General features: G+C 36.6%; 1 protein-coding gene across 1 annotated transcript in view; it reads right to left on the reverse strand.

The window, feature by feature from the left end:
• Nucleotides 1-1,304: 1,304 nt before the first annotated feature.
• arhgef15a (Rho guanine nucleotide exchange factor 15a) overlaps nt 1,305-26,516 on the reverse strand; it is a 45,948-nt gene continuing 20,736 nt past the window's right edge. The window contains exons 8-16 of the mRNA XM_087254197.1: nt 22,831-22,983; nt 22,488-22,617; nt 22,291-22,365; nt 3,418-3,510; nt 2,672-2,826; nt 2,373-2,540; nt 2,153-2,232; nt 1,613-1,717; nt 1,305-1,527 (exon numbers count right to left, since the gene is read on the reverse strand). Coding sequence (XP_087110323.1) covers nt 1,376-1,527; nt 1,613-1,717; nt 2,153-2,232; nt 2,373-2,540; nt 2,672-2,826; nt 3,418-3,510; nt 22,291-22,365; nt 22,488-22,617; nt 22,831-22,983 — 1,111 coding nt within the window. The 3' untranslated portion in view covers nt 1,305-1,375. The remainder of the gene's footprint in view (nt 1,528-1,612; nt 1,718-2,152; nt 2,233-2,372; nt 2,541-2,671; nt 2,827-3,417; nt 3,511-22,290; nt 22,366-22,487; nt 22,618-22,830; nt 22,984-26,516) is intronic.

A 26,516-nucleotide genomic window follows, 5' to 3' on the forward strand; every position in this document is an offset into this window, starting at 1 on the left:
AATCTTTCTTCTTTTTCCCCCCCGCTACATATCAGATTTTGCCAACTATTTATCATGAGAAAGACAAGTAGGAATCATTAATAAGTTTGTGCATCATATTTTATTTGCACATTCATTGAATGGAAATGTTTCTGATTCACGCATGCAAATTCATCTTCAGATAGTGTCTTTATAGCAATGTGCGTGCAGTAGATAGCTCAGATTACATTGGGAAAACAGGCGACCGCTGCAAATTGCGCTTTAATGTTTAGCTGGTCAACTGTATGGTATGAAAACCCTATATACCTGCTAGATGAACCCGTCTCATACAGCTGCCATTGCAAGGCTCAGACACTTTGTAGAGAGCAATTTAACACAACTGCCTCTAGGAGTCGCCAATGGAAATAAAACAGACACGCACAAAAATGTGCGTATGCCAGCCATAAAGCTGGCGTGGAGCTGCACACATTCCCACGTTCAGTTCATTGTTAGTAAATCCAAACGTGAGTGATTCTGAGCGTGAAACCTGGCGTACGCTAAGTTTTTGTGCGTACGCAGCGTTGATACATGAGGCCCCAGGTATGTAGATGTGATACAAATTCAGAAATAAGAAAAGATGCAAGTGGTTTCTTAATTTGTTTGTGTTATGAGAAAAGGCAGCACATTTTTTTCTGTATTTGCTATGTGAGGGTTGTATGCTATGTATTTGCTATGTGAGGGTTGTATGCTGCCAAACCGATAAGGATCTTTTCATAATTTGCTGGAGTTTTTGTGTAATTGCATGTGTTTTCTTAAATAACAGCAAGTTAAGCTAGCTTGGCCACCATACATATTCTCTCACTTATGACTTTATTTATATTCTTCATTTTCTTAAGATGATATTAATATTACTAATTTCTCTCAATTTTTTTATTAAGTCTAAGAATTGTGTTTGCCAGATAACATCCTTTTTAAGAAAAAGCTTCTTTTACTAAATTGTTACTTTTAGAGCAGTATTTTCTACATTATGTAGAGTATTATATTGCCTTAGTAATGGCAGAGGATCCTGCTCACAGATGCATTCATTTTGGGATTATGTCAAATATATCACAAGATAACACCAAGAGATTAGTAATTTTACTAACTAGTTCCAACTTTCTGTTTAAGAAAAGTCACACAGGAACGAATTGTCAGATTATTATATCAGATCATATATATATATATATGATATGATATAATAATCTGACAATTTGTGTGTGTGTATATATATATATATATATATATATATATATATATATATATATATATATATATATATATATATATATATATATATATATATATATTGTTAAAAAGAGATAGTAAATAGGATAGGCAGCAAATGCTCCCTGGCACTTTTAAAGTAAGTCAGTGGCGATCAGCTTTGACTGTTCTGACTGGTTGACTGTGCAATTTGGTACTTCTCTCTCACGTTCCGTCGTCTTTGATGATCAGTGGTTATTTCTAGTGTGTTCTCTGCTGGAAACCAGCCCTTCTTTCCATCAAAGAGACGTATGCCTTCGTACCAACCTTGAGGGGGGGTAATAAAAAATTTAGAATCCAATTTAGTGTTAAAGACTTGAGCCTACGAAATTTAATTGATTGCTTTTTGTACCTTCGTTGGTTTTGCGCAGCACATTGATGACCTCAGATACCTCCAAGCTAAGCTCATCTGCCTGTTGAGCTACATACCGATCGACACACTGCACTTGAGGACAATCTGATTGATACAACGCAAGCACACATGCACATGATGTTAATTATAAAGCATGATGTCGGTAAAAACAGGCTCTTATTCAAGTTTTTATTCAGAATGCATATTGTAGGACTTTATAGGCACAGCCAAGTCATATCTCAGTTTTTATTTTGAAAGATGTTTTCTGATTCATTTATTTACATACCACCCTCATTACTCAACTATAACTAATAGAATAAATAAAAATTTGTCATATAGCAACTTTACAGTCTTTTTTAATTTCAAGCTTGACATCCACTCATTTGCTAAAGAAGTCTTTTTGTCTTAAAATGATAAATGTTTGGTAATGTTTACAGACGCATGAAGGGGAAAATGGCTACTGGTTAAATTTTTAGAGAGATTTTTACTAAAAGACAATACTACATCAATATCCCCCTAGTGTTACAATCACAAGCTCACCCCAATCTTCATAAATCTTCTCCTCCCCAAAGGTTTCATTAATTGATGGGAAAGCAGCAATCCACCTATGCATGTCTGACCTGGGAAGAGGAGAGGGTATTAAAAGATGTCAATTAAAATTGATTGTATTTCAGATAATATATAATGATGTCATATTACAAACATAGCTGACATTTCAATTATTGGTATGCATAAAACCACTGCACTACATGCATCTTACTCTGTATTAGCCTTGAGCAAGTGTTCACAGGTGCTACCCCGATGGTTTTCCAGGAGGGTCAAACTGAAACAATGATCCAAGTGTGGACCAAGACTGTTTACTGTGGCCTGTACCTGAACCAAAGACCTATGAGCATAATCGATCACCGTAAAGCGGTCTGGACAACCACTGAGAAAAGATGGAGGCACAAAAAGTCACCACATGAGGCCAGAGATATAAAAATCTTGTACTTACACTAAGTTAGAAAATGTAGTTAATATTGCCTGTTTAGATTTTTAAGGATTATACCATCTTCTAACCTTTTCCTAGTTGTGAGAATGAGAAGGTCATTAAAAAGAAACATGTACACAGGGGAGCATCTGTTTCGCATACTGAAGAGAGACCCTCTTTTACTCAGTTCTTGTAGTTCTCCGTGTTTTTCTAGGCAACGCGTTTTAGAGACAATTGGAATGACCTGTAGAAATAAAAAGCATATATAACATGTTTGGAAGTGCTGCAATTTGACAAAAATAGATAATTTGTTTGCAAATTGAAATAATATGTCTCCCTCGTAAACTGTAAAGGCTCCTACACACCGGAACGCTTTTAGTTTGCGTTTATCGTCAGCATTTTATAAGATGTTTTTTCGTATTCAAACCCTGCCGATTTTCACTGGTGTCAAGCAGAAGAGTATGCAAAATCACTCCTTAATGTTAGATGGCACTATACAACTTTAATCTGCCGATTTGATTGGTAGAGAAGGTATTGACGCACTGCGTCAAAAAAAAAAAAAAAAAAAAAAAAAACGAGCATGAGTCGTTTTTTTTTTAAATGACACTTTTGCGTCTGCCGTTTAGCGTGTTGGTGTGCACGATCACATTGTTCCCCTTTATTTAGTCACGAGACGTTAAACGCCGATGGAAAACGCTAGCAAAAAACGTCTCGGTGTGCAAGGGCCTTAAGAATGTACGGAATAAAAAGATTATTGTACAAAATTAAAAATTCTTGCTGGAATCTTTTTGAAGAGTGTTTGTCATTTCACTAATGCAAGATTAAATTTACAGACCTTAACTTTGTCAAACTCCAATTTGTTTGATGTGTTTATCAGCTCCTCCATCTGTTTCATCTGTCCCACCTGCTGGTTTGCCTGTGTGATAAGCTACAAACAAAAATGCAGACAATGAGAGGCATGATCAGATTTGAACATGTTACTTAGGGTGCTTCTCAGTATACTTCCTTATTCCCTAGCTACTCCATCCTCCGACCCAGAAGCCATTTAAGCTCAGCCAACTTGTAGGATATCTCAATCCTTTTCAATTGCATGATAAGGAAGTGAGAATCAATAAGAGAGGGGTATTCTTGAAGAGGTATGAGTGAAGATACACAGGTCGATCTTTTTTCCTACTGTCATCCATGTTAGGTAAGGGTTCTAAACTCGCTTTGGTTGGTGAACGTGTAAACACAGGACGCGACATTTCTGCAGTCATATTATTATAATCCCCAGCATGATTCAACAGATCTTTCAACACAGGTAGGTCCCTTCCCAAAACCATACACACAGGTAATGCATCCACCACCTCCACTGACATCAAATATGACTGATCATAGATTACAACACTCACTTTAGTAGTAGGACAGTTCTTTTTATGGCAATCCACGCATTGGGTGCTTTGTGTGTGTGTAAAGTACATGTTGTTTTCGGGAATATAGCATCACTTTATCAGTGTAAATGAGCCGCAGGCCAGTGACAAACTCCTTTTTCACAGAGACTATATGTGAAGCATGTGTAAATTTATCTTCTTTACATTTGCACCAATAATCACTACAGTTAGAAAAAATCAAATACACAATAAGCTATGTATTAGGTATAAAGTTATTGGATTGTAGTTTGTTTAAGTTCCTTTCATGTGGATGTAATACTTTTCAACACAAATAAAAAGCAGTTAATAATGGATTAATTCATTATTATTAACCAGTAAAATAATAAAAACGTGGTAATTTGTGGAGGTTGAAACTCTCACAATGTAAATGGCTATCTGTATAATTATTTAATTATATTTAAGAATCTACACAAGCAAGCTAAATAAGTCTTGTACAGTATTTATTAAAAGAAGTGAAGTGACACTAAAGAAAAGGATTCAAATTCCTTGCATCCTTTATTCAAATCCTTCATTGAAATGCAGCACATTATTAATGTTTGTGTTGTGTGTGAAATGCAGCTCGGTTTAGTACACCACCTTTTTTTTTTAGTATTACACCACTGTTAAGGTGTTTATGTGAAGTGCTTTCATGTAGGAGTTTCCTGAAATTTTGGGTGACTTTAACTGCAGTTTGGCAGTTCCACATTCACTCACGAACATTTCATTCATGCCCCCATGACAAACTGGGGTATTACATGCAAATAAGGAGTAAGAAGTGATGGGAAGTTCGGATCATTTTACTGACTCAGATCTTTGAGTCTCGTTCATCTAGATGTACAAATCTTTTTTTCTAGTCATTTCGTTCATTTAGTTCAATTTGCCAAAATATTAATAAAATGTTAAGAATTGCTTCCAAACACATCTACAACTAACCCAAAAGGTTGATCATACGACAAATAAGTCATAAATATAATACTATAAGAAGGAGAAAATAATAATTTAATGTTTACCTGCTCTTTTGTCTATGAAGGTATTTTTTTCTCTTTGCTCAGCTCACCTTTTCATGTCTTCAAATGTCAGTGGTTCATTCACATCACACTGACAGTCACATATAATTTTAACCAATGTTCACAGTGTGAGCCGATAAGAGCCATAATAATTAGTCTACCTTTCGGGTTTTCTGGTTCTTGAGTCGATCATTCATCACGTGACAGAATGACTCAAACCCGAGGTGCTCGAGAGTTGAACGGATCAAATCTCTTTTCGACTCTAAATGCATATGATTAGCTAGGCTTTAGTCTTTCACGTGATGAAGAAACGACTCAGGCCTGATAGAGGACTCGAAATATCAACTGATCTTCTCCCGCACTACACAACATGCGCATGAGCAAATGAATGAATCAGTTCATTCGAGTCATTCATTTTTTTGTCACATAACGTGAAAGAAAGTATAAGAGATGAGTTATTTAATAAATCAAATTGTCTTTTGTTTTGTAACATACAATGCTTCAGGCATTAGAAAAAAAAAAACAATGTTTAGTTGTTTTTTTTATTGTTTTATTATTATTTATTTTTTTTTACCACAAAAGTGTTATAACTAAACAGATTACTTTAAAATCACAATAATAAAAACAATCAAAAGAAAAAACAAAATAGTGCACATCAAGCTAGGCTTTTTTAGTAAATAAAAACAATTATGCTTTAAATTAAATAACACGTTTGTGCCATAAAAGCGTTATATCAAATAGGGTAACTCTTCCCAATAGATGTTTTTATGAATCAGCAATTTAAGTAAAAGATAATACAAATAAAAAAAATTAAAAAGCCACAGAGCCTAATGAGCTTAACAAATTGACTTTGGAATATTAAAACAACAGTGCACCGCAAGCTTGGCTTTTTTAAATAATTCAATAAACTTTAAAACAACATTGGCTTTACTTGTTGGACTTGGCTTAATGTTTGTAAGCAATCAAAAACAAAAGCTCTGAACCTTTGATAGGCTGAGTCTGTTTCTTTTGTCATTACTTATTGGTCGCAGGATAAAAGCTTCTGCTAAATGAGTAAATGCAAATGCAATCTTTCTTTAAAGAAATATTAGACCAATACATAAAGTCTGCATAGAAAAAAACATTTTTAAACAAAAAATGGGGTAAAAATGAACAAATTACAAATCACTTGTAATTGTAGAATTTGATTAATTTCTCATATAGCCTAGCTTAGTGTTTGTTTTCTGATCGCAACGCAGCAAATAGACAAAACAATATTTATATTTATAATAAATTTATTTATTTTATTTTTTCAAAAGCATGGTTTCATTTGTTTGTAAAATAACAGAAAATAAAACCACATATCCAGCAGAAAAAAGTAACAAACAACTTTGTGACAATAGGACAGACCTTTTTTATTTATAAATTTATTTATTTATTTTCCTTTATAAAAAGGATTTTAAGTATACATTGTTTGATGATTTTATAAAAAGTCTAAAATATGATCCATGATGCAACAAAAATTCAGTTTTACATAAATATTACTGACTGAGGTTCTCGTTGCAGTGTACAGTAGAGCTACAGTTTAAAATCATTAATGCACATAATAATAATATAATATTATTAGTAATAATAATATTATAATAATTAATGATAATGATGCACCCGTGTTTAAAGAGGATTTAGAACCATTTACTAATCCAATTCTGCTGTAGTGTCAAGTCAAGTAAGAAAGACGAATGACTCAAACCCGATAGAGGACTTGAGAGATGAACGGATCAATTCTTTTTCCGGCTCCAAACGCATATGATTGGCTTCTGCCTTTTCACGATGAACAACTCAAAGTAGTTCCCGAGTCATATTGAAGATTCATTCAAAATAAATTAATCGTTCAAGACCGGCCTATCACTAGTAAGGAATGGTGAGAGTGTTATAAAATTTAATAACACACGCCAAATGGAAAGAAAAAAAAACTTCCTCGTTTGTACTCACATGGGTGTATGTGTATGTGTGTGTGTGCGGTCCTTTACTGACAGCCTGTGTGTGGATCTTGTCGGAAAAATATAGTGAAAAGTCCTAAATGACGGTAATAGTTTGATTGCAGTTCAGTTGCAGTTTGATTGCACATGCAGCTCTTTCTGCTAATTTCTCTTTTTCCAACACTCCTCGTCAGACAGGGAGAGGGGGCGGGACTGGACTACTGATTTTCAAAGAATGGAAATTCACTCAGAGACCGTCCCTGCCAACAATCAGCTCCTTTGAATTTCATGCAGTATCCATTATCCACCCCTTCTACATAAATGTGGTTGTCATCTACCGCCCACCGTGTACACTAGGTCACTTCTTAGATGTACTGGATGTTCTTCTCTCATCTTTTTCTAATTATGACACTCCCTTGTTGGTGCTAGGTGACTTCAACATTCACATTGAAAGACCTCGAGCTGCTGACTTCCAGACTCTGCTTGCCTCTTTTGACCTCAAAAGAGCACCTACTTCTGCTACTCACAAATCAGGTAATCAGCTAGACCTTATTTACACATGACATTGCTTCGCTGATCAAACACTAGTAACTCCACTACAAATATCGGATCATTTCCTTCTGTCCCTCAAGATCCACATTACTCCTGAGCCGCCACACACTCCAACACTGGTTGCCTTTCACAGAAACCTACGCTCTCTCTCACCCAATAGACTATTCACCATTGTTTCAGACTCTCTTCCTCCATCTTGCAAACTCTCTGCACTTGATACGAACAGTGCCAATGATACACTCTGCTCCACACTAGCATCATGTCTTGACAGACTATGTCCTCTTGCATCCAGGCCAGCCCGTGCCAATTCTCCTGCACCCTGGCTCTCGGATGTTCTCCGTAAGAATCGCTCAAAACTTCGGGCTGCAGAGAGAATTTTGGCGGAAAACTAAAAATCCTGCACAGCTCTTAACATACCAAACTCTTCTGTCTTCTTTCTCGGCTGAGGTTACTTCTGCAAAGCAGACATACTTCCGTCAGAAAATCAACAATGCCACTAATCCTCGCCTACTTTTTAAAAACATTTTCCTCCCTCCTCTATCCTCCTCCTCCACCCGCATCCTCCACACTTACTACTGATGACTTTGCTACATTCTTTTGCACCAAAACTGCAAAAATCAGTGCTCAATTTGCTGCACCTACAACAAACACGCAAGATACACCACCAACACCACACACACTCACCTCTTTTCCTCAGCTCTCTGAGTCTGAGGTGTTCAAACTCGTGCTATCTAGCCATGCAACCACCTGTCCACTTGATCCCATTCCCTCTCATCTCTTGCAAGCCATCTCTCATGCAGTCATACCAACACTGACTCATCAATACATCTCTTGACTCTGGTTTATTCCCCACTTCATTTAAGCAGGCTAGGGTAACCCCACTGCTAAAGAAACCCAACCTGGACCAAATGCTACTTGAAAACTACAGACCGGTATCCCTGCTTCCATTCATGGCCAAGATTCTGGAGAAACTAGTGTTCAATCAAGTCCTGGACTTTCTTACTCAAAACAACCTTATGGACAACAAGCAATCTGGCTATAAGAAAGACCATTCACCTGAGACTGCCCTGCTCTCGGTCGTGACGGATCTTAGACTGGCTAAAGCAGACTCTAAATCATTAGTCCTCATCTTGCTGGATTTGTCAGCTGCTTTTGACACTGTAAACACCAGATCCTGGTATCTATGCTTGAGTCACTGGGCATTGCGGGCACTGTTATACAATAGTTCAGATCTTACCTCTCTGACAGGTCCTTCAGGGTGTCTTGGAGGGGAGAGGTGTCTAACCTACAGCATCTAAACTCTGGGGTACCTCAAGGCTCTGTTCTTGGGCCACTTCTCTTCTCCATCTACACGACATCTCTAGGACCAGTCATCCAGAAACATGGATTTTCCTACCACTGCTATGCTGATGATACCCAGCTATACCTGTCTTTTCAACCTGATGATCCCTCGGTTCCAGCTCGCATCTCAGCCTGCCTGTCAGACATTTCACACTGGATGAAAGATCATCATCTTCAGCTTAACCTCGCAAAAATGGAAATGCTTGTAGTTTCTGCCAACCTGACTCTACACCATAACTTTTCAATCCAGATGGATGGGGCAACCATTACTGCATCCAAAATGGTGAAAAGCCTTGGAGTAACGATTGATGACCAACTAAACTTCTCTGACCACATTTCTAGAACTGCTCGATCGTGCAGATTCACACTCTATAACATCAGAAAAGTCTGACCCTTCTTAATTAAACATGCAGCTCAACTCCTTGTTCAAGCTCTTGTTCTCTCCAGACTGGATTACTGCAACTTTCTACTAGCGGGGCTGCCAGCTAACTCTTTAAAGCCTCTTTAGCTGCTCCAGAATGCAGCAGCACGAGTGGTCTTTAATGAACCTAAAAGAGCACATGTCACTCCGCTGCTCATCCGTTTGCACTGGCTGCCAGTTGCTGCTCACATCAAATTCAAAGCTCTGATGTTTGCCTACAAAGTGACCTCTGGCTTTGCTTCTTCATATCTGCTCTCACTTCTGCAGATTTATTTGCCCTCCAGAAACTTGCGTTCAGTGAATGAACGTCGCCTCGTGGTTCCATCCCAAAGAGGGAAGAAATCACTTTCCCGAACTCTCGCATTCAATCTGCCCAGTTGGTGGAATGAACTCCCTAACTGCATCAGAACGGCAGAGTCACTCGCTGTTTTCAAGAAACGACTAAAAACTCAACTATTTAGTCTCCACTTCACTTCCTAATCTGCAATTGCCTCTCTGGCCATACCACTAACTGTGACTGTAACTTAAAGTCTGTAACTTAGACTTTACATACCTGAAACTTGCCTATAGCACTTATTCATTGTTGCTCTTATAGTTGTGTAAATTGCTTCCTTGTTCTCATTTGTAAGTCGCTCTGGATAAAAGCGTCTGCTAAATGACTAAATGTAAATGTAATTCTATTTCTGTTTAGTTCAGTTATGACTTTAGTCGAATTAAGGTAATTAAAAATCACGTTTCAAGTTCAAGCTAATGTAGGCCTACAGTTTAAAATCCATGGTTAACTGAACAAACAGTAAGTAAACACAAATACATCTAATTGAACATAATTAATTTTATCACCAATTATTACAGTAAAACAGTTTCTCAATGCATTTTGGAAACAGGAGATGAGCCCCTCCTTTGGGTAGCACACATATTCCGAATGCTTTCAGCAGAATTTAAATGAGCCATTTAAATCTAGTTAATTTCAAGATAACAGTGAGATTAATCTAGATTTAAAAATGATCTATGCCCACCTATAATATATATATTTTTCCATTAGCCTATTGATATTATTATTTTTTTATATATATATTTTATAGCCACACCAAAGTAGGTCTATCTTATATATATATATTTTTTGTAATTATTTTGTTGTTGATTTTATTATTAATAAGCATTATTACAGCTAGGCTACATAATCGATTTATTATTTCATTTTTTATTAGAATATATAATTAATAGGATTGGTGGCTCATTTGAGAGCTGAACCAAAAGAAGTTTAAGTGCAATAGGCCTCTACAATAAGGCAATAGGCCACAATGCCTATTTCTCATGCATTCCCTCACACACAACAATCCTTCCTTTGGAGACTTTAAAACACTAAATTAACGTTTGAGTACAGAGGCGCGTGCGTCTCTTTTAAGCAACAGCTGCAGGAGTGACGAGAATGATGCGAAATGACTGGTGTCAGATCAAACAGCGCAAAAGAACAATGATGTTTAATTTCTTAGTTTAATAAAACTTAGTAGGTCTGAATTAAGTAAATTTCCACAAAATCCCTTAATCGACTGTCATTTAAATTAACAATCAATTATAGGTGAGGCCGGACTGCGGGTTATGGCGCGCACTGGTTAGTCACGCTAATTTGAGCAGATGCCACTTTCTCTTTAATTCAATCCTTAAAAGGAGACCAAATCGAACCCGAATGTGATATGCAGTAAAGGAAACACTCCTGTAAGTAACCATGTCGCCAAAAAATATAAAGTCGGGACAACAGGCGAAATTTCAGCCGCAAACTGGCTCTGACAACATAGAACAAGCAAGCAAGCTAGCGGCTAATGAACAAAGTGACGCTGACACGAAAGACTCCACAAACCCAATTATTTTAGCCATACAGGCATTAAGGGATGATATGACTAAATATTCAACTGACATGCTTGAGGCTATCAATGGGTTGATAACAGAATTGGTGTCAGATTCCAAAAGAATTGACGAAGCAGAGGACAGGATATCACAAACGGAGAAAGATGTTGCGACCCTTCACCAAAAGACTAAATAACTGGAACAAACGGTTGAGGTGTTAACCAACAAAATCCAAGACCTGAGGATTGTGGACGTCGTTCAAATTTAAGGATGATCAGACTACCCGAAAAGGCAGAAGGGACAGACACATGTGCTTTCCCGGAGGATTGGCTTCCCAAAACAGGGGTGGACTAGCCATCTGGCAGACCGGGTAGTTTCCCGCTGGGCTGACGTACTTTTTGGGCCAGGCTGATCATCTTCTTATGACCTGATCGGCCCAAAAACACTTAGCAGACTGTCATGTTTTTCTTCCTATGTGATTGGCGATCCTGTGACACTCTGAGAGTAAGATGTTTCTTTTCCAGAAAGAGCAGCCCATGTGACATAATCTGCAGCCCATTGGTTCTTTTCTTTATTGGCATTGGGCTGACCCAATCACAAACTTCCATGTTGGGCTTTGTGTAGCGTGCAACGTAAGTGTGTATTTGTCAAAATAGTCGAGAGTCATGCCTGTTTCTCATGCGCGGGAGAGCAGAAGCGGCAAGAAGGCATTTGAATTTTGCATCTGCAGCGTACAGCGGAGCACAGATCAATACATTCCTGTCTATTCTATCTAGGTACCTATCTGCCAATTTAAATATCCTTTTTTTTTTGTTTTGTTTTACTTTTAATCTACACCACAGCCCGCGGCAACTTCCTCCTATTATGTTTCCTTAACCTGCAAGTCTTTGTTTTACTATTGATAAAGAATGTCTGCTTCTCAAGCTCTATGATTAGTGTCATTCATGTATTTTAAGATTCACTCCGTCAGGAGACAATCGGATAAGATTTCATGACATTGTGTTTTTGATCGTCAGCATGATGTAGGCTTATAGTAACAATAATATTTATACAATATGGTTGTAATGATATGCATACATGACCAAACTAGTGTGCAACTTAAGCAACTTTTTTTACATTTAGTTTTGTAGTTCGGGCACAAACAAGTATTTGTTGCATTTTTCAGTTGTTTAAGTTCATTTGATTGACAATGTAAAATCTTTTAACTACGTTTGATGTTTCATTGTTGAGTAAAACATTTTTTAAGGGTCTCTGATACATTGCTTTTATTATTTATCTTTATTTTATTAATCAACATTAACTGTGTGCGTCAGCAGGCAGTTTTTATGTTTATTATTTACAAGGCTCCCCCATACACACAGGCACACTCAAGATGGACTTCCAGTGTGGATTATAATTTTATTATAATAATAAATAAAAAAAATTAAGTTTTAAATTTGTCAACTCTCGTTATTTCCTATATATGGCTTTTGTAGAATGGAAGTTGGTAAACATATTCAAGGGCGTGCACGTATGGGGAGCATTTTGATAGATGTAGTTTTTTTTATCCCAGTCCAGCCCTGCCCCAAAATACTGACAGATTGCTTTACTACAGCTCCTACAATCGAGCGAGCAAAGATAAGTCGGACAAATAAATGCGAATCGAAATCCATGGACATCAGATATGGAATGCTCTATCCTGCTCACTTGATAGTGACCCACGCAGACAAGCGACATATTTTTAAGTCTCAGAAGTGGAGGAGTTTATCAACGGACTGAAAACATCTACATAAACGAGGCTATATTGGTAAAGGTTTAAAATGAAAGGCTAGCATACATTTTTGCTTTGTTTGTACATGGACATTTTCTGCACATTACTTGTTTTGCCCCCATGATAAAGACATTAATATGAATATTGTATATCAAAAATCTGATAGCCTACTATATAGTCTTGAAAACATAAGGTATCTTTATTTTCCTTTTCATTTTTACAAGGGCAAAGTGTTTGCTTAATTCGAATTACCATAAATTTTCTCATCAGCTTACATTGGTTATAAATTCAAATAGTTTAGCTCAACGGACTGTGGCTCTATTGTTTTCCATGAATGTAATTTGAAACGGGGTCCTCCGAAAAATAATCAAACAGTCAAATCATTGGACTCAAATATTATTAACTCCATTTAATACGAGCTTACACTTATTTGTCAGATCTAAAATTTAATAGTTGGAATGTAAGGGAATTAAATACAATTGTAACACTAAAACAGGTATTAGATGAGATTAAACAATTGAAGCTTAACATACTATTCCTACAAGAAACGCATCTGTTAAAAGGAGACGCAAGTCGAGTTTCAAAAAGATGGCCTGGTCAGGTTTTTTTCTGCCCCATTTACCTCTCATGCCCGAGGGGTTATGATTTTTATCCATAAATCGTTTCCTTTTCAGATGCATAAGCAATATATTGATCCATGGGGTAGATTAATATTCTTAATGGACTAATCGCGAACACGCAAGTAATAAAAAAAATTTCAGAGAACATTTGGTCCCTCTCTAAATTGAGCAAAATTTACTCAGCAGCAGAGTTAAAGTTAATGAGACATTGATGGGGTTAATTAAGTGATGATTGAGGACTGATGATGAACACCTGCTGTTAATAAGCAGAAACAGAAGAAAAACACAAAACTACATCTAACTTCAATCACACATAAATCACAATCGTACATAAAATAAACTAATAAAACACATCAAATCTTTAAAAATCTCAGCAGAGCATCAAGCAACTCCACAAACAGCAGCTTTACTTATTAACAACCTGTTTGGCCTTATTTCTGCCACACTTTACAAAATTCCATATAGTGATATTATTAAGAATTAACGAAGTCATTTTTTACAACAACAATAAAAAATAAATAAAATAAAAAACACTTTTTGTGTTTAAGCTGTCACCATTGAGGAAAACAGTAGTTGCTTTACTTGGACTCAGTTTCTAATGATTGTTACTCTTTGTTTGCCAAATAGTGTAATATAGCAAATATTGAATAAAGAGAGCAATTGTGCTCTGGATAATTGATGTGGCGGTATAGTCACTGTTCAATTCAGTAGAATTGTTTTTGACCTATTAAGTTTAAATAATGATATATCAAAATAGGAGCACTGTATTAAGAAAATGGAGCTCATCAATACTTTTATCAGATCACAAAACGGATAGAACATCTGAAACACTTAAAAACCCACAGACATAAAGAATCAGAGTATGTTTCTCAACTATGGTGTTTCTTTATATTTGTCATAGTAAGCAAAGAAATATTAAAATTAGAAATCAAGTACAGGTAAATCAACCACTTTTCTCCATGATGGTGACATCAGGGGAAAAAAATACATGTTTTTTACATTACATGTTTACATGTGATGTAAAATGTAAAGAACTAAAACAGTAGACTTTTGTGAACATCTGACTGAAATGAAGTCAATCAGGTAAGCAATGAGCGAAACTGCTGCTGCTTCTCTTCTGTTTCTGCTTATTAACTTTAACTCTGCTGCTAAGTATATTTAGCTAAATTTAGAGAGGGACCAAATGTTCTCTGAATTGAGTAAATTTTACTCTGAGGATTTTGCTGTGTACGTAATCGTACAGTAAGGTACAGCAGAGACTTTTAAAAAAGTGTGGTCCCTTTTCAGTTGCTTTATAAATGGATAGAAAAATTATCTCTCTAGAAAGATTACTGTAATTTAAAATTCAATGTAATGATTTTTTTAATTATTATTATTTGTATTTTTTACAGTATTGTATTTTATTCTATGTTAATTTAATAATTTATTTTAAATGTTATATTTGTTCAACAAATGTTGGGGTGGGAAAGTAGATTCTGAAATATCATAAATTAACATTCTGTACTGTTTGTTGGATTTTGTATTATAATTAAAATCAATAAAAATGTTTTACTAGGACTATTAAACAGCTGAATTTGCCACAAGTATGAAATAAAAGCACATCCGAACCGAGAAAAAGGCAGAAGCTCAAGACATAACAACTTTAAAATGTAAAAATATGACAGATGTTTGTGATCATATAGGCCTATAGTTAAATCCTTATTTTCCATGGAGCAAAATTCATCCACTAGCACAGTTGTATATAGAAGACCGGCACAAACAAAAATAAACACTTCATACAGGCTTTTCTTGTTGAAAAGATTATCCATATATTAACATTTTGTATAATTTGTATATTTAAGATATCCTATTTTTTAATTTGGTGAATTAACTTTAAAACAAGAATAACATTTGAGGTGAAGTACTTTAAAACAAGGTCCGCTATAGCCTATAGGCCTGGATTCAGTGCCAAAACACCAAATGCTTTGTCAAACAAAATAATATAAACACAATTGAAATGAAATATTCAAAGTTTCAGAGTACCCTATATTAAACCGTATTCACCATTATTGTCAAACTAATCCATTGCACCAGTTAGTTTTAATTTAATTCCTTTCATCAAGTGAATTGAATAAATCAGGCTTTATACTCTTTGCAGCACTAAACACAAATATATATATATATATATAAATATATATACATATATATATATATATATATATATATATATATATATGTTTTATAACTGTTTGCAACAATTCTGCTAACAGTCTGCTGCACTTCAAAGAAGTTCAACATACAATTATGATGCAAATAATAAAAATTAATAATTTATCATGCACTAAATTTTAGAGTTCCCACAATTCATTAAGACACACAGACATCAAGAATCAGGATATGAACCTCAACTATGGTTGCTAAAAAGATAAAAGATGCATAGTTCATGCCGCAATGCATGCTGGGTGCCAGCATAGTACAGAGCTCCCAGCATGCATTGCAGCATGAATAAATTATACTTTATATTCTTACAATCTCTTTCTTTTCCTTTATTTTGTGTTGTTTTTAGGAGTTAATATTTCAGTAGATTGCTTTGTATTGTTCTGGGTTGTTTTTTAATTTTTTTTTGTTTGTCACCATTATTGAGATTTAAAGACTAATTTTTGATGTCTGTGTGTTTTGCAGCACTGCCACAGAGCAAATATTCTTATGGTAAATTGTGTTTTTAATCTGTCATTAATTGTAGCTTCAGTGGTTTCATTTATGTATATAATTCATTTCTCACACATAATTTTCATCTTTCATGCTATATGTATAGTTAGGTTGACTACTACAATTTATTATAGCAACCAAAATAAAAGATAGATTTATAGCAAGTTGAAGAGCCCAACTAAAGCAGACTCTGTCCTCCATCAACTTCAAAAGAACAACAGAAAATTCATTAACAGCTTTTGTTCACAGAAATAAAGTCAAAGGTCAGTAATAAGTGAAGCTGCATGATGAGTTGTTTAATGTGATGAGTTGTTTTAAAGATGTTGAAAAATAAAAAAAAATATTGTCCAATTTTTTTAATTTTCATTCATTATTATTTTATTTAGAGTTTTATTCTCAGTTGATTTCATCTTTGGTTTTGGCTGTAGTTTGTGTTTTTCTTTCCTTCAGTGATTCTGCTGTTAACAGTTGTTCATCAATAATTCTCAATCCTCCTTTAATTAGACACTTTATCTCATTAACTTCATCACTGCCTGAGTGTTCAACCCACTGTAGAGAGGACACTAGTGAGGATTTTGCTTTGGGATTTAAGGGGTTAAATGTGTTGGATGAAAAATACAGACTGTGGAATGTATTTTAACAGAAATATTCTGTAAACTGAATTTCCGAATGAAAAATGTTGAAAACAGCAGACTACTGGCAACCACAGCTGCCGGTATTTTACCGTAAATTTTTCAGATATTTTACACTATAAGAGTTTGCTAATTTACACTCTCCGAGTGTTGATAATGTTAACACTTTAAAAAGGATTTTTTTAACACTTTTATAGTGGTTCCCATATAAACACTGAGGGAGTGTTAATTTTAACTCTAGTAGTTAAATCTACTATCTAAAATTTGCAGTGTGTGTTCGATAAAATACAGACTGTGGAAACAGTAGATTACTGGCAACCACAGCTGCCAGTATTTTTCCCTAAAGTCCAAAAAAAAAGAAAAAAGAAAAACAGCCAAATGTTTTTTGTCACCATTGTGGGGGAAAGTAGCTTCTGTGTTCAAGTCCAAGATGAACTAAAAGTATTTATAAGTTAAGCTGCATCTTCTTTTGTTTAAAGTGAACTATGTAGTTACTAATGCAGTGAAAATCTGTTTGCTTATTGCAATCACACATGAACACATTATTGCATCTAATGACTTTTTGTGAACTAAGCTATGATTTTGTAAATTAAACATTGCATCAGTTCATGAAATATGGTAATTTTTTGTAAATTTATACAGTTCTACAAAACTTTCATAATTTTCACAGAAAATTCTGCAACCACAGCTGCTGGTATTTTTTCGTAAATTTAACAGATATTTTACACTATGAGAGTTTGCTAATTAACACTCTCTTAGTGTTGATAATGTAAACACTTTCAAAATTGTTATTTTAGCACTTTTATAGTGGTTCCCATACAAACTCTGAGGGAGTGTTAATTTTAAATGTAAGGTAGTTAAATCTACTATTTAAATTTTAAATTTAAAACACAATTACAGTGTTTATATAACCATGATTATCTTTATAATGATATAAATTGTGGTTATTTGTTTATGAAACTAAGAATGGCAAATGTAGCAGGGCATTAAATTAATTTTTTTAAGTTTATTTCTTTGCTTTTTAACTCTGTAAACTATAAAATCATGTGTCTCACAGTTTGTGTCTCATTTTGTGAGCCAACTGACAACAGTTGTTTGCTTTCTTCTTTCTCCCCTGCTCTGCTGGTCATGCCCATTCCTCTCTCTGGTCGCAGCACTCCACGGACCACGCCCATTATTATGCTTTTTTTATTCAGTGATGGGCTTGAACCAAAAGAGGTTCAAGTTTTCCAATATTATTTCACTCAATATTATTTCACCCATAATGTGTGCATTGCAGTATTTTAAGCAAAATTGTGCTATTACTCTGCTAATTAAACACTCACACTCTGCTCTTCGGTGGAATGTGGTGGTTGCTGTGCTGGTTGCTCAGCCCAGTCGCGGCTTAGAGCGGGACATCCGGTGCCTCAGTCAAAGTTTATTTAGTCTGCATGGTGATTAGTCGCTGTGTACAAGCTTGGCACTTAAAACTAGCACACAGTTGGCTGTAAATCTATACAGAGACACAAATGGTTTTGTACTCTCTGCTTGGTCTGTGTCAGAGTCGTACATGTATGGCTGAATGCTTATCCTAGCTTAGCTTCTCACTCTCTGTCTGCCTGTCTGTTGTAAACACAGAGTGCGGGAGCTCTTGGCTCTGCCCCCGTTACGTTGGGCGGGAAGCTGAAACTAATTTTCATGTGAAGCAACACGCCCCTAAAACAGCGTGCTGTGTACACGCCCCCAACATGACACTTTTGTATACATTATAATAAAAACATCTGGGGCCTCATGTATCAACGCTGCGTACGCACAAAAACTTTGCGTACGCCAGGTTTCACGCTCAGAATCGCTCACGTTTGGATTTACTAACAATGAACTGAACGTGGGAATGTGCGCAGCTTCACGGCAGCTTTCTGGCTGGCGTACGCACATTTTTTGTTCGTGTCTGTTTTATTTCCATTGGCGACTCCTAGAGGCAGTTGTGTTAAATTCCTCTCTACAAAGTGTCTGAGCCTTGCAATGGCAGCTGTATGAGACGGGTTCATCTAGCAGGTATAAGGTTCCCATACCATACATTTGACCAGCTAAACATTAAAGTACAATTTGCAGCGGTCGCCTGTTTTCCCAATGTAATCTGAGCGATCTACCGCACGCACATTGCTATAAAGACACTATCTAAAGATGAATTTGCATGCGTGAATCAGAAACATTTCCATTCAATAAATGTGCAAATAAAATATGATGCACAAACTTATTGATGATTCCTACTTGTCTTTCTCGTGATAAATAGTGGGCAAAATCTGATATGTAGCGGGGAAAAAAAGAAGAAAGAGTTCATCAGACGCTGGATTCGAGCCGAGTTTATGCTCGAACGTGTCAATACATGATCACACGCGTCTTACAAGGTGCGCCACTGAGACTGCTAAGGGTTCTGCAACATTTTACACATATAAACCACACTATTTCTATTTTTAATGCACTCAGTGCGATGTTCAGACCCAACTGTGTTGACCGCATCAGCTTAACTCTCCCACTCTATTTTTTTTCTTTTGTTGTTAATTCCGGAGAACAAACTTGCAAATAACACCGCTTTTCTCCTGTCTACCTCCGAAAGCAGCACCTCCAATTCACATTCTGTTCAAAGTTTCTCTTTTTGCTTGATTTTGACATTGCTTTTTCATTGGGTTTTGCCATTAGCATAGTCATTAGCATATTCATACGGGGGAGGAGGCAGGGAGGGGTTTTGTGCTCGTGCATGTTGCGATCAGTTTCACGTTAATTCAGATGTACAAAAGAATATGCGTGAGATTCGGCGTACGCAGTGTTTCATACATCTGAATTTTTTCTGCGTACGCACATTTACAGCTTTGTGCGTACACAATGTTTTAGTAAGATTTCCACGCAAGTCTTCGTACATGAGACCCCTGAACTGTGTGTTGAACTGAACCTAAACTGGCACACTCAGAACAACCATAACATTAATATTAAATCATAAAAAAGGGTTAAACTATGTGCCCTTTAAATTAATGCATTGTCGGTGGAAGCAAATGAAATGCTATTAAATTTACTAAATATAGTTGTGCCGGATATTGTCAGGCCACACAAGGAAGACAATGGAGGTTAAGACTTTCAAGTATTTATGTGAAACAGGTAAGTGTTTAAGCAAAGTTCTGTATGTTAAGTCCAGTTCAGTACTTCTGAGTGCCTGTGATATTCTTTCATTAATTTTCTTGTTGGCTTAGTTCCTTTATTACCCGGGGTCACCACAGCGGAATGAACCGCCAAATTATCCAGCAAGTTTTTACGCAGCAGATGCCCTTCCAGCCACAACCCATCTCTGGAAAACATTCATTTAACTATGGAAGATTAAGTTGTGGTGTGGCGTTGCTCCACCTATACAAAATGTCTAAAATATTCTGAAGCTGCAATACTGTACTCTTGGTATAGTTAGCATGCAATTTCTGCTTTCTTTTTCTTTAAATATATATAAAATTATTGCTCATCAGTAACTAACAGTAACTTTTGTGTCCCTGTAAGCAAACGGGGACACATCATAAATAATTGAAAATTTGACTACTGCAATAATCAAAACCTTGGGAACAACTGTGGTCAGAACCAAAGAGTACAAGGCTGTGTTCTCTAGAAATCTCAAGCAGCGGACTTCATTCATTTACCTTTGGCTCAGTCTCTATTTCAGAGGTCACCACAGCAGAATAAACCACCAACTATTCTGGCATATGTTTTAGAAATGAAACAGTATGCCATGCACAAACAACACAAGGACAAGTGCGCACATGTGAACCAAGCCTCCCAGGGAGCACGCATGTGATCATTACAAGTATAGAATTTATGGCTCACTTGACACCGTGCATTCAGGGACAAGGACAAGAGGATAAGGACAAACTTGTCGCTGCAGCATGATGACTTTTATGATAATGTATGAGAGTCAAAAGTTGTGAATCTGTACACCAAAACATTTGACTGTGTGTAACTGCATCCCAAACAACTAAAATGATATAACTAAAGAAATCTCCACTGTGCTAAGTGTGAGAGGTTCTTTCATGTTAAGCTGAAAGATAAAAAAGATACAGTGTGAATGCAGGCCATCAAAGGAAAAGGGAGGGGGGACAACCATGCTTCGGCACGGTTTAAGGTAAACTGTGCCTGTTTAGAGTACGCCCTAAGTTGGAACCCCAGAAGAGGTTAATGTTGTACTCTTGAGGCACTAGATTGTCCCTAAATCTGCCATAAACTAAACATTGCCCACTGAAATACATTAATCCTACTGACAACAAATCCCATTGTTAACCTATTGCTATCCAATGAGAGAGGACACTGGAGCAATCTGGCTGCCGCTTCTCCACCAGATTCTACGTATTATGCAAACTTATTTAAGTTTATTGTTTTTAGTGTTTGTGGCACTTTGTACATCGTCTGATGTTGTTTGAGCAGGCATCCTACTGCCCTGTCAGGCTTTGTTTATCAATTCGTCCTCAAGCACGTCTTTGTGGCTAGTATGTGGCTATGCTATTATTTATTTTATCTTAGTTTTTATCAGAGCACATGGCAACACCTGCTTTAGTCACCTGGATTTTATCATGATCACCTACTCTGCAATGGGATTTTCGCTACCACTCTTGTGCTGCCCAAAATATTTCCACCGGGGCTCTCAACTGAACTCACAGGTATGCCCTGCTGGTCCAATCAACATGATTTGGTCTCTTAGACTTGTGGATCACCATCAATCTCCTGCGAATCTTGTTCATCTTCAAAAGTCTTTAAATGGAGTTCACCTTACATCAGTCAGGTTTTCTCATTTGCATGTTCTATTAACAACAATGCTGCTTCTATCTGTAATCTTATTGTGGACAATAAACACGTTTCTCTGCCTCTGTGAAACGTGGCATCAGACAAATAACTTACTTAAACTCTTAAGTTAGCCTGCCTGGCTACACATATTTAGAGTGTCCACGCTCCTCAGAGAGAAGTGGTGGCTTGGCTGTTATTTTTAGATCTGATGTGGCACTGCCTTCCTTTCCATCCTTTGAATTTTGGCGTTTAAATTGACTGGTCTATCTTCAGTACTGATTTTAAACATTTACCGTCCTACTAAACATAACTCTATGTTTTTTTCTCAGAACTACACTTGCTAGTGCACATTGTCTGGCTTTTCTCGTAATGGGTGATTTTAACTTTTACGTAGATAACACGGACTGTGTTCATGCTAATAGTTTACTAGACATTTTTGACTGTTCTCAGCACGTTCACTTCCAAATGCATAAATGTCACCACACACTAAAATTTGCTCCACTAAACTTTTGCTCCACAGATGGTTTGCTCCTTTGGAATGTTCTTTTAGATGTGGCTAGCCCAGATAGTCATGCAGTGTGAAAACATCTGTGACGAGTACTTTGAAAATCTTGCAGTCTGTACTCAGCATAAGTCTCTTTGGACACATGTGTCTGCTAAGTCACTAAATGTAAATGTATCTTTTTCATTTTACCTTAGACACTGAGGTTAGGGCCTTAGAAGCTGTCTCCTCCTCTTTCGTGCCTTTTGCAGTCCGCTTTTGGATACTCTACAAAAGGCTAAAATTAATCCAAGAACTACTATGTGATCATTTCACATTTTAGTGTTAAAAATTAGAAGAACAAGTTTTGAAACAAGTTGTTTTGTTTTTTAAGGAAAATTGTGTCTCACCTGTATAAGGATTTTGATGCGTGTTATTCGCTGGAAGGGCAAAAGCATGAAGGATGTGAAAGGCAAACGTTTACAGAGTGGAGATAATTCCAGGCGTCTCATTACAACTGCAAAATCTGTATTACTCTCCCTGCCAACACAGACACATACAGAACAATGCATTTAATAATAATCATTATTATTATTTAAAAAATAACTTTTGGATCATGGGGGTCCAAGAGTAAGATTGTTTTTAAAATTTGTTTTATGCATCCATAAGCTTTCATTACAGTTACAGTTAAACTAAAGTTCAGAATGGTTCACATTGCAAGCTTTATTTTCTGTGTATGTGTAAATGTCTCACATCAGTTTGCTGTAGGTCTTCTCTTGGTACTGCTGATTTCGGACATAATCAATGTAGACAGAAAAATGATTTTCTGAGTGTTCATAAATTATGTCAGACACATCAGATATCACCACACTCTCATCCACTCTCTTCAGCAGATCTCTTATAAACCTGAGGAGAATAGATATGTTTAATCATTACCTTGGAGTTGCTGACAGGGCTCACCCCACCAACACCACTATTAGGACAAATACTTTTTGTAAAATCTGATGAGACATATATCTCTATAGTGGTAAAACATAAAATACAATACAATTTTAGGGTAATATTTTTGTTACATTAACAAGTTATTAGTTATAACATTCAAATGGCCTTGTGGTACCTTTTAAATAAAGCCAGAGAACAGCTGTAACAGAGTTTAAAAGCGAATCGGACTGCTTATATCGAAGATATTAAACGCAGTCCGATATTGTTTTTTGAACTGATATCGGACAAATTTCTGATATCAATATATCGGATCGGGACATGCCTATAGTGGACTGCAGTGCATGTTAGTGTCTAACAACATTTAGTTACATGAATAAATGATAATAAAAAACAGATTGGAGAAACTTTTATACTTAATATTCTAATCATTTCACATGCCATTTATTTATTATTTATTTTTTGTGACAGCAAATGGCATATTATTTCTATGAGTGTGTAGATATGGCTTAATCTGTTTATTAATAACTATATAATGTTGGCTTACATGTTATTGCAAAGTTACGATGATTTTGCAGATAAGCTTTTTAAAATCTGACGATACATTAAACTCCAGCAAAAGTTTTTTTTTCTTCAGATTTTCAGTTTTTCTCTGGTGTCTGCAATGTTAAATGTCTCACGCTGTTGGTACGTTCTTAAAAAAGGAAAAAAATAATATATATATATATATATATATATATATATATATATATATATATATATATATATTTATATATATATATATATATATATATATATATATTTATATATATATATATTTATATATATATATATATATATATATATATATATATATTATATTAGTGCTGTTAACGCATGCGATTAATTTAAAATATTTAACGCGTAAAAAAAAAAAAATGCAATTAACGCAGTTGCAGGTTTTTTTTTACTTCCTGTTTTGGTGGACATGTGTTTAACATGCAAGAGATGTGAATAAGACCAAGGAAGCACTTTTTAAAGGCAAGTTTCAGTATAAAACAATTAGTCGCATCTCCAGGCTCTCCAAAGTTTCATGCAATTTCGGGTGTTTCATTTTTAACTTTCGACTTCTGTTGTAAGTTGATATGGCATGGCGAAAAGAAAGAAAATCCTCTGCATTTCGTGACTCGGTGTTCCTTTAAGGTGATAAAATCACTGCTTAGGCTACATGGTAGAATTTTAATAAGAGTATAATCTTAATCATATTAAAATCAGAGTATTGGTGTCTTTTGTGAATGAACTCAGAAAGTCTCTGGTGAAGTCGCGAGCTTTCAAGGACAGGGCATTACTCTGCCTTTCAGCATGAGCTCTCCAAGTTTACCGTGTTTCCTCATTAAACGCAACGAAAGCGTATGCTTCGTGTTGTTGTGTCAGAATCCTTGTGAAATACAGTAATACTTTAGGACGCTTAGTTTAAACAAATTTGATGAAAGTGATCATGCGTGTTGAATCTGAAGGGAGTCGCTCCAGTATGGAAGGCCGTTGGGGCCAAAACTTCTGCAGCGCGTTGTATGTGTCTGTGTCAGGCCCGTTGAGGGGTGTCAGGGGTGAAGTGAGCGACGTATCTGAGTAGGGGTGTGTGCGCGTGAGACGTACCTAAAGGACGGTGGGGGTGAGTTGCGCGCGACATAGGCTACCTGAAGAGCTAGGAGGGATGCGGGGGAGAGGGGTGTGCAATGTATTTAATGACTGGTTTGCAAGAAATTATCATTCATTTGCGGGCATTTAGGAGTCTCTGTGCACTTGCGGGATACTCCTAGTCTTAGCAACTGGATGAATGTAAAGGAGGATTAAGCTAAATTGTTTCTACTCTAATGTTCTCAACTCACAGCAATAAAACTTTACAATGAGTGCAACAGTTTGTATTCTATAGTTTATTATTATAATGGTTTATGGTTTATATCTTAATGGTTTATTGTGGGTATGTTGTTTACATGAATAAATCTGTGTTACAAGTTAAACAAAAATTCTATTAAACAATTATATTTTGAATTTTGAATCTAATAAACAATTATATTTTGAATTTAAATAGTTTTTGTCTTGCGTTTACATTAATTTTACATTTGAAAAGCCAAAATTACAAGTTTCAGTATTTTAAATGCGATTAATCGGGATTAATTTTTAAAAAAAGGTGCGATTAATTAGTAAATTTTTTTTATACATATATATATATTGTGACGAGCGTCCCAAAGGATCATCAGCATCGCCCAGGAAACTAAGGAGAAACACCTGAAAGCCCTCAACTCAGACTGATCGGCCCCAGCTGCAGCCCATCAGCCGGCTTGCATTTAAACTGCAGCAACACAGCAGAACGGGAAGAAGTCTCTCCAGGAGAACAAGCACTATCTCGCTCTCTCTCTATTTTCCCAGACAGCAGCTGAGAACCTGCCGGAACCACAGAGGCACTTCAATAATCCACTGTCACACTGGGAAAGGAGCACAAAGAGCACACAAGCCACCAACCTAAATTCACCACTGGAAAAACCTGTTGTAAATAAACCACCCTCCGGGGCACTTATATGAGCTCTCACTTGTTGTGTGATTCTTCTCCCTGTGACATCTGGTGGAGAATGCGGACAATTACAGAGAAGAATCACAGATCTCCTACCCCACACCATAATTATTATTAGGAGTATTTAAAAAAAATAAAAAAAATAAATAAATAATTTTTTTTTTTTCCCCAGTTTTGGTGATTCCTTAGTGTGGCTCCTGCAATTTATTTAGTTATTTATTTAGAATTATATTTATTTATTTTGGTTGCTTTTCTCTATAATCTTCAGGTGAACGGCCCCCGGTCCCCTCCCAGTATGGAAGAGATTCTCCAACGGCTCACTGAGGTTAGCATCTGCCAACAACAGATTGTGGAGCACCTTGCCACCCGCCAGGGCAATACTGAGCAGGAACTAACTGCCTTCCATGCCGCTGCCGCCCAAAGCATTCCGCTACCAGACCCCCGGGCCCAGGCCACAAAAATACTGCCAAAGCTCACTCCTTACGATGACGTGGAAGCTTTTCTGCAAATGTTTGAAAACACAGCCCATCGTGAAGGATGGCCACCCAAGGACTGGGCTCAGGTGTTGGCCCCCCTGTTAACCGGCGAGGCCCAACGTGCTTACTTCTCTCTCCCTACGGCCTCAGCAGAGAGGTATTCAGATGTAAAGAGAGAAATCCTGAGCCGGTTGGGATTGTCCTCAATCTGTGCAGCCCAGGGTTTCTTCGAATGGGAGTATAAACCCGAGCACCAGCCCGTGCCCAGATAGCAGAACTCACACGATTGGCACACCACTGGTTGTTGGAGGGCAGTCCCACAGCGGAACAGGTAGCGGAACGCGTGATCGTGGATCGCATGCTTCGAGCTCTCCCTCGCTCACACCGACGGGCGGTCGGTATGAGGAACCCCATAACCTCCCTGGACCTGGTGGAGGCCATCGAATTGGCGGATGCAACCCAACAACGGGATG

The sequence above is a fragment of the Danio rerio genome, chromosome 5 (genome assembly GCF_052040795.2).
Source record: "Danio rerio strain M-AB ecotype USA chromosome 5, GRCz13ab, whole genome shotgun sequence".
NCBI lineage: Eukaryota > Metazoa > Chordata > Actinopteri > Cypriniformes > Danionidae > Danio > Danio rerio.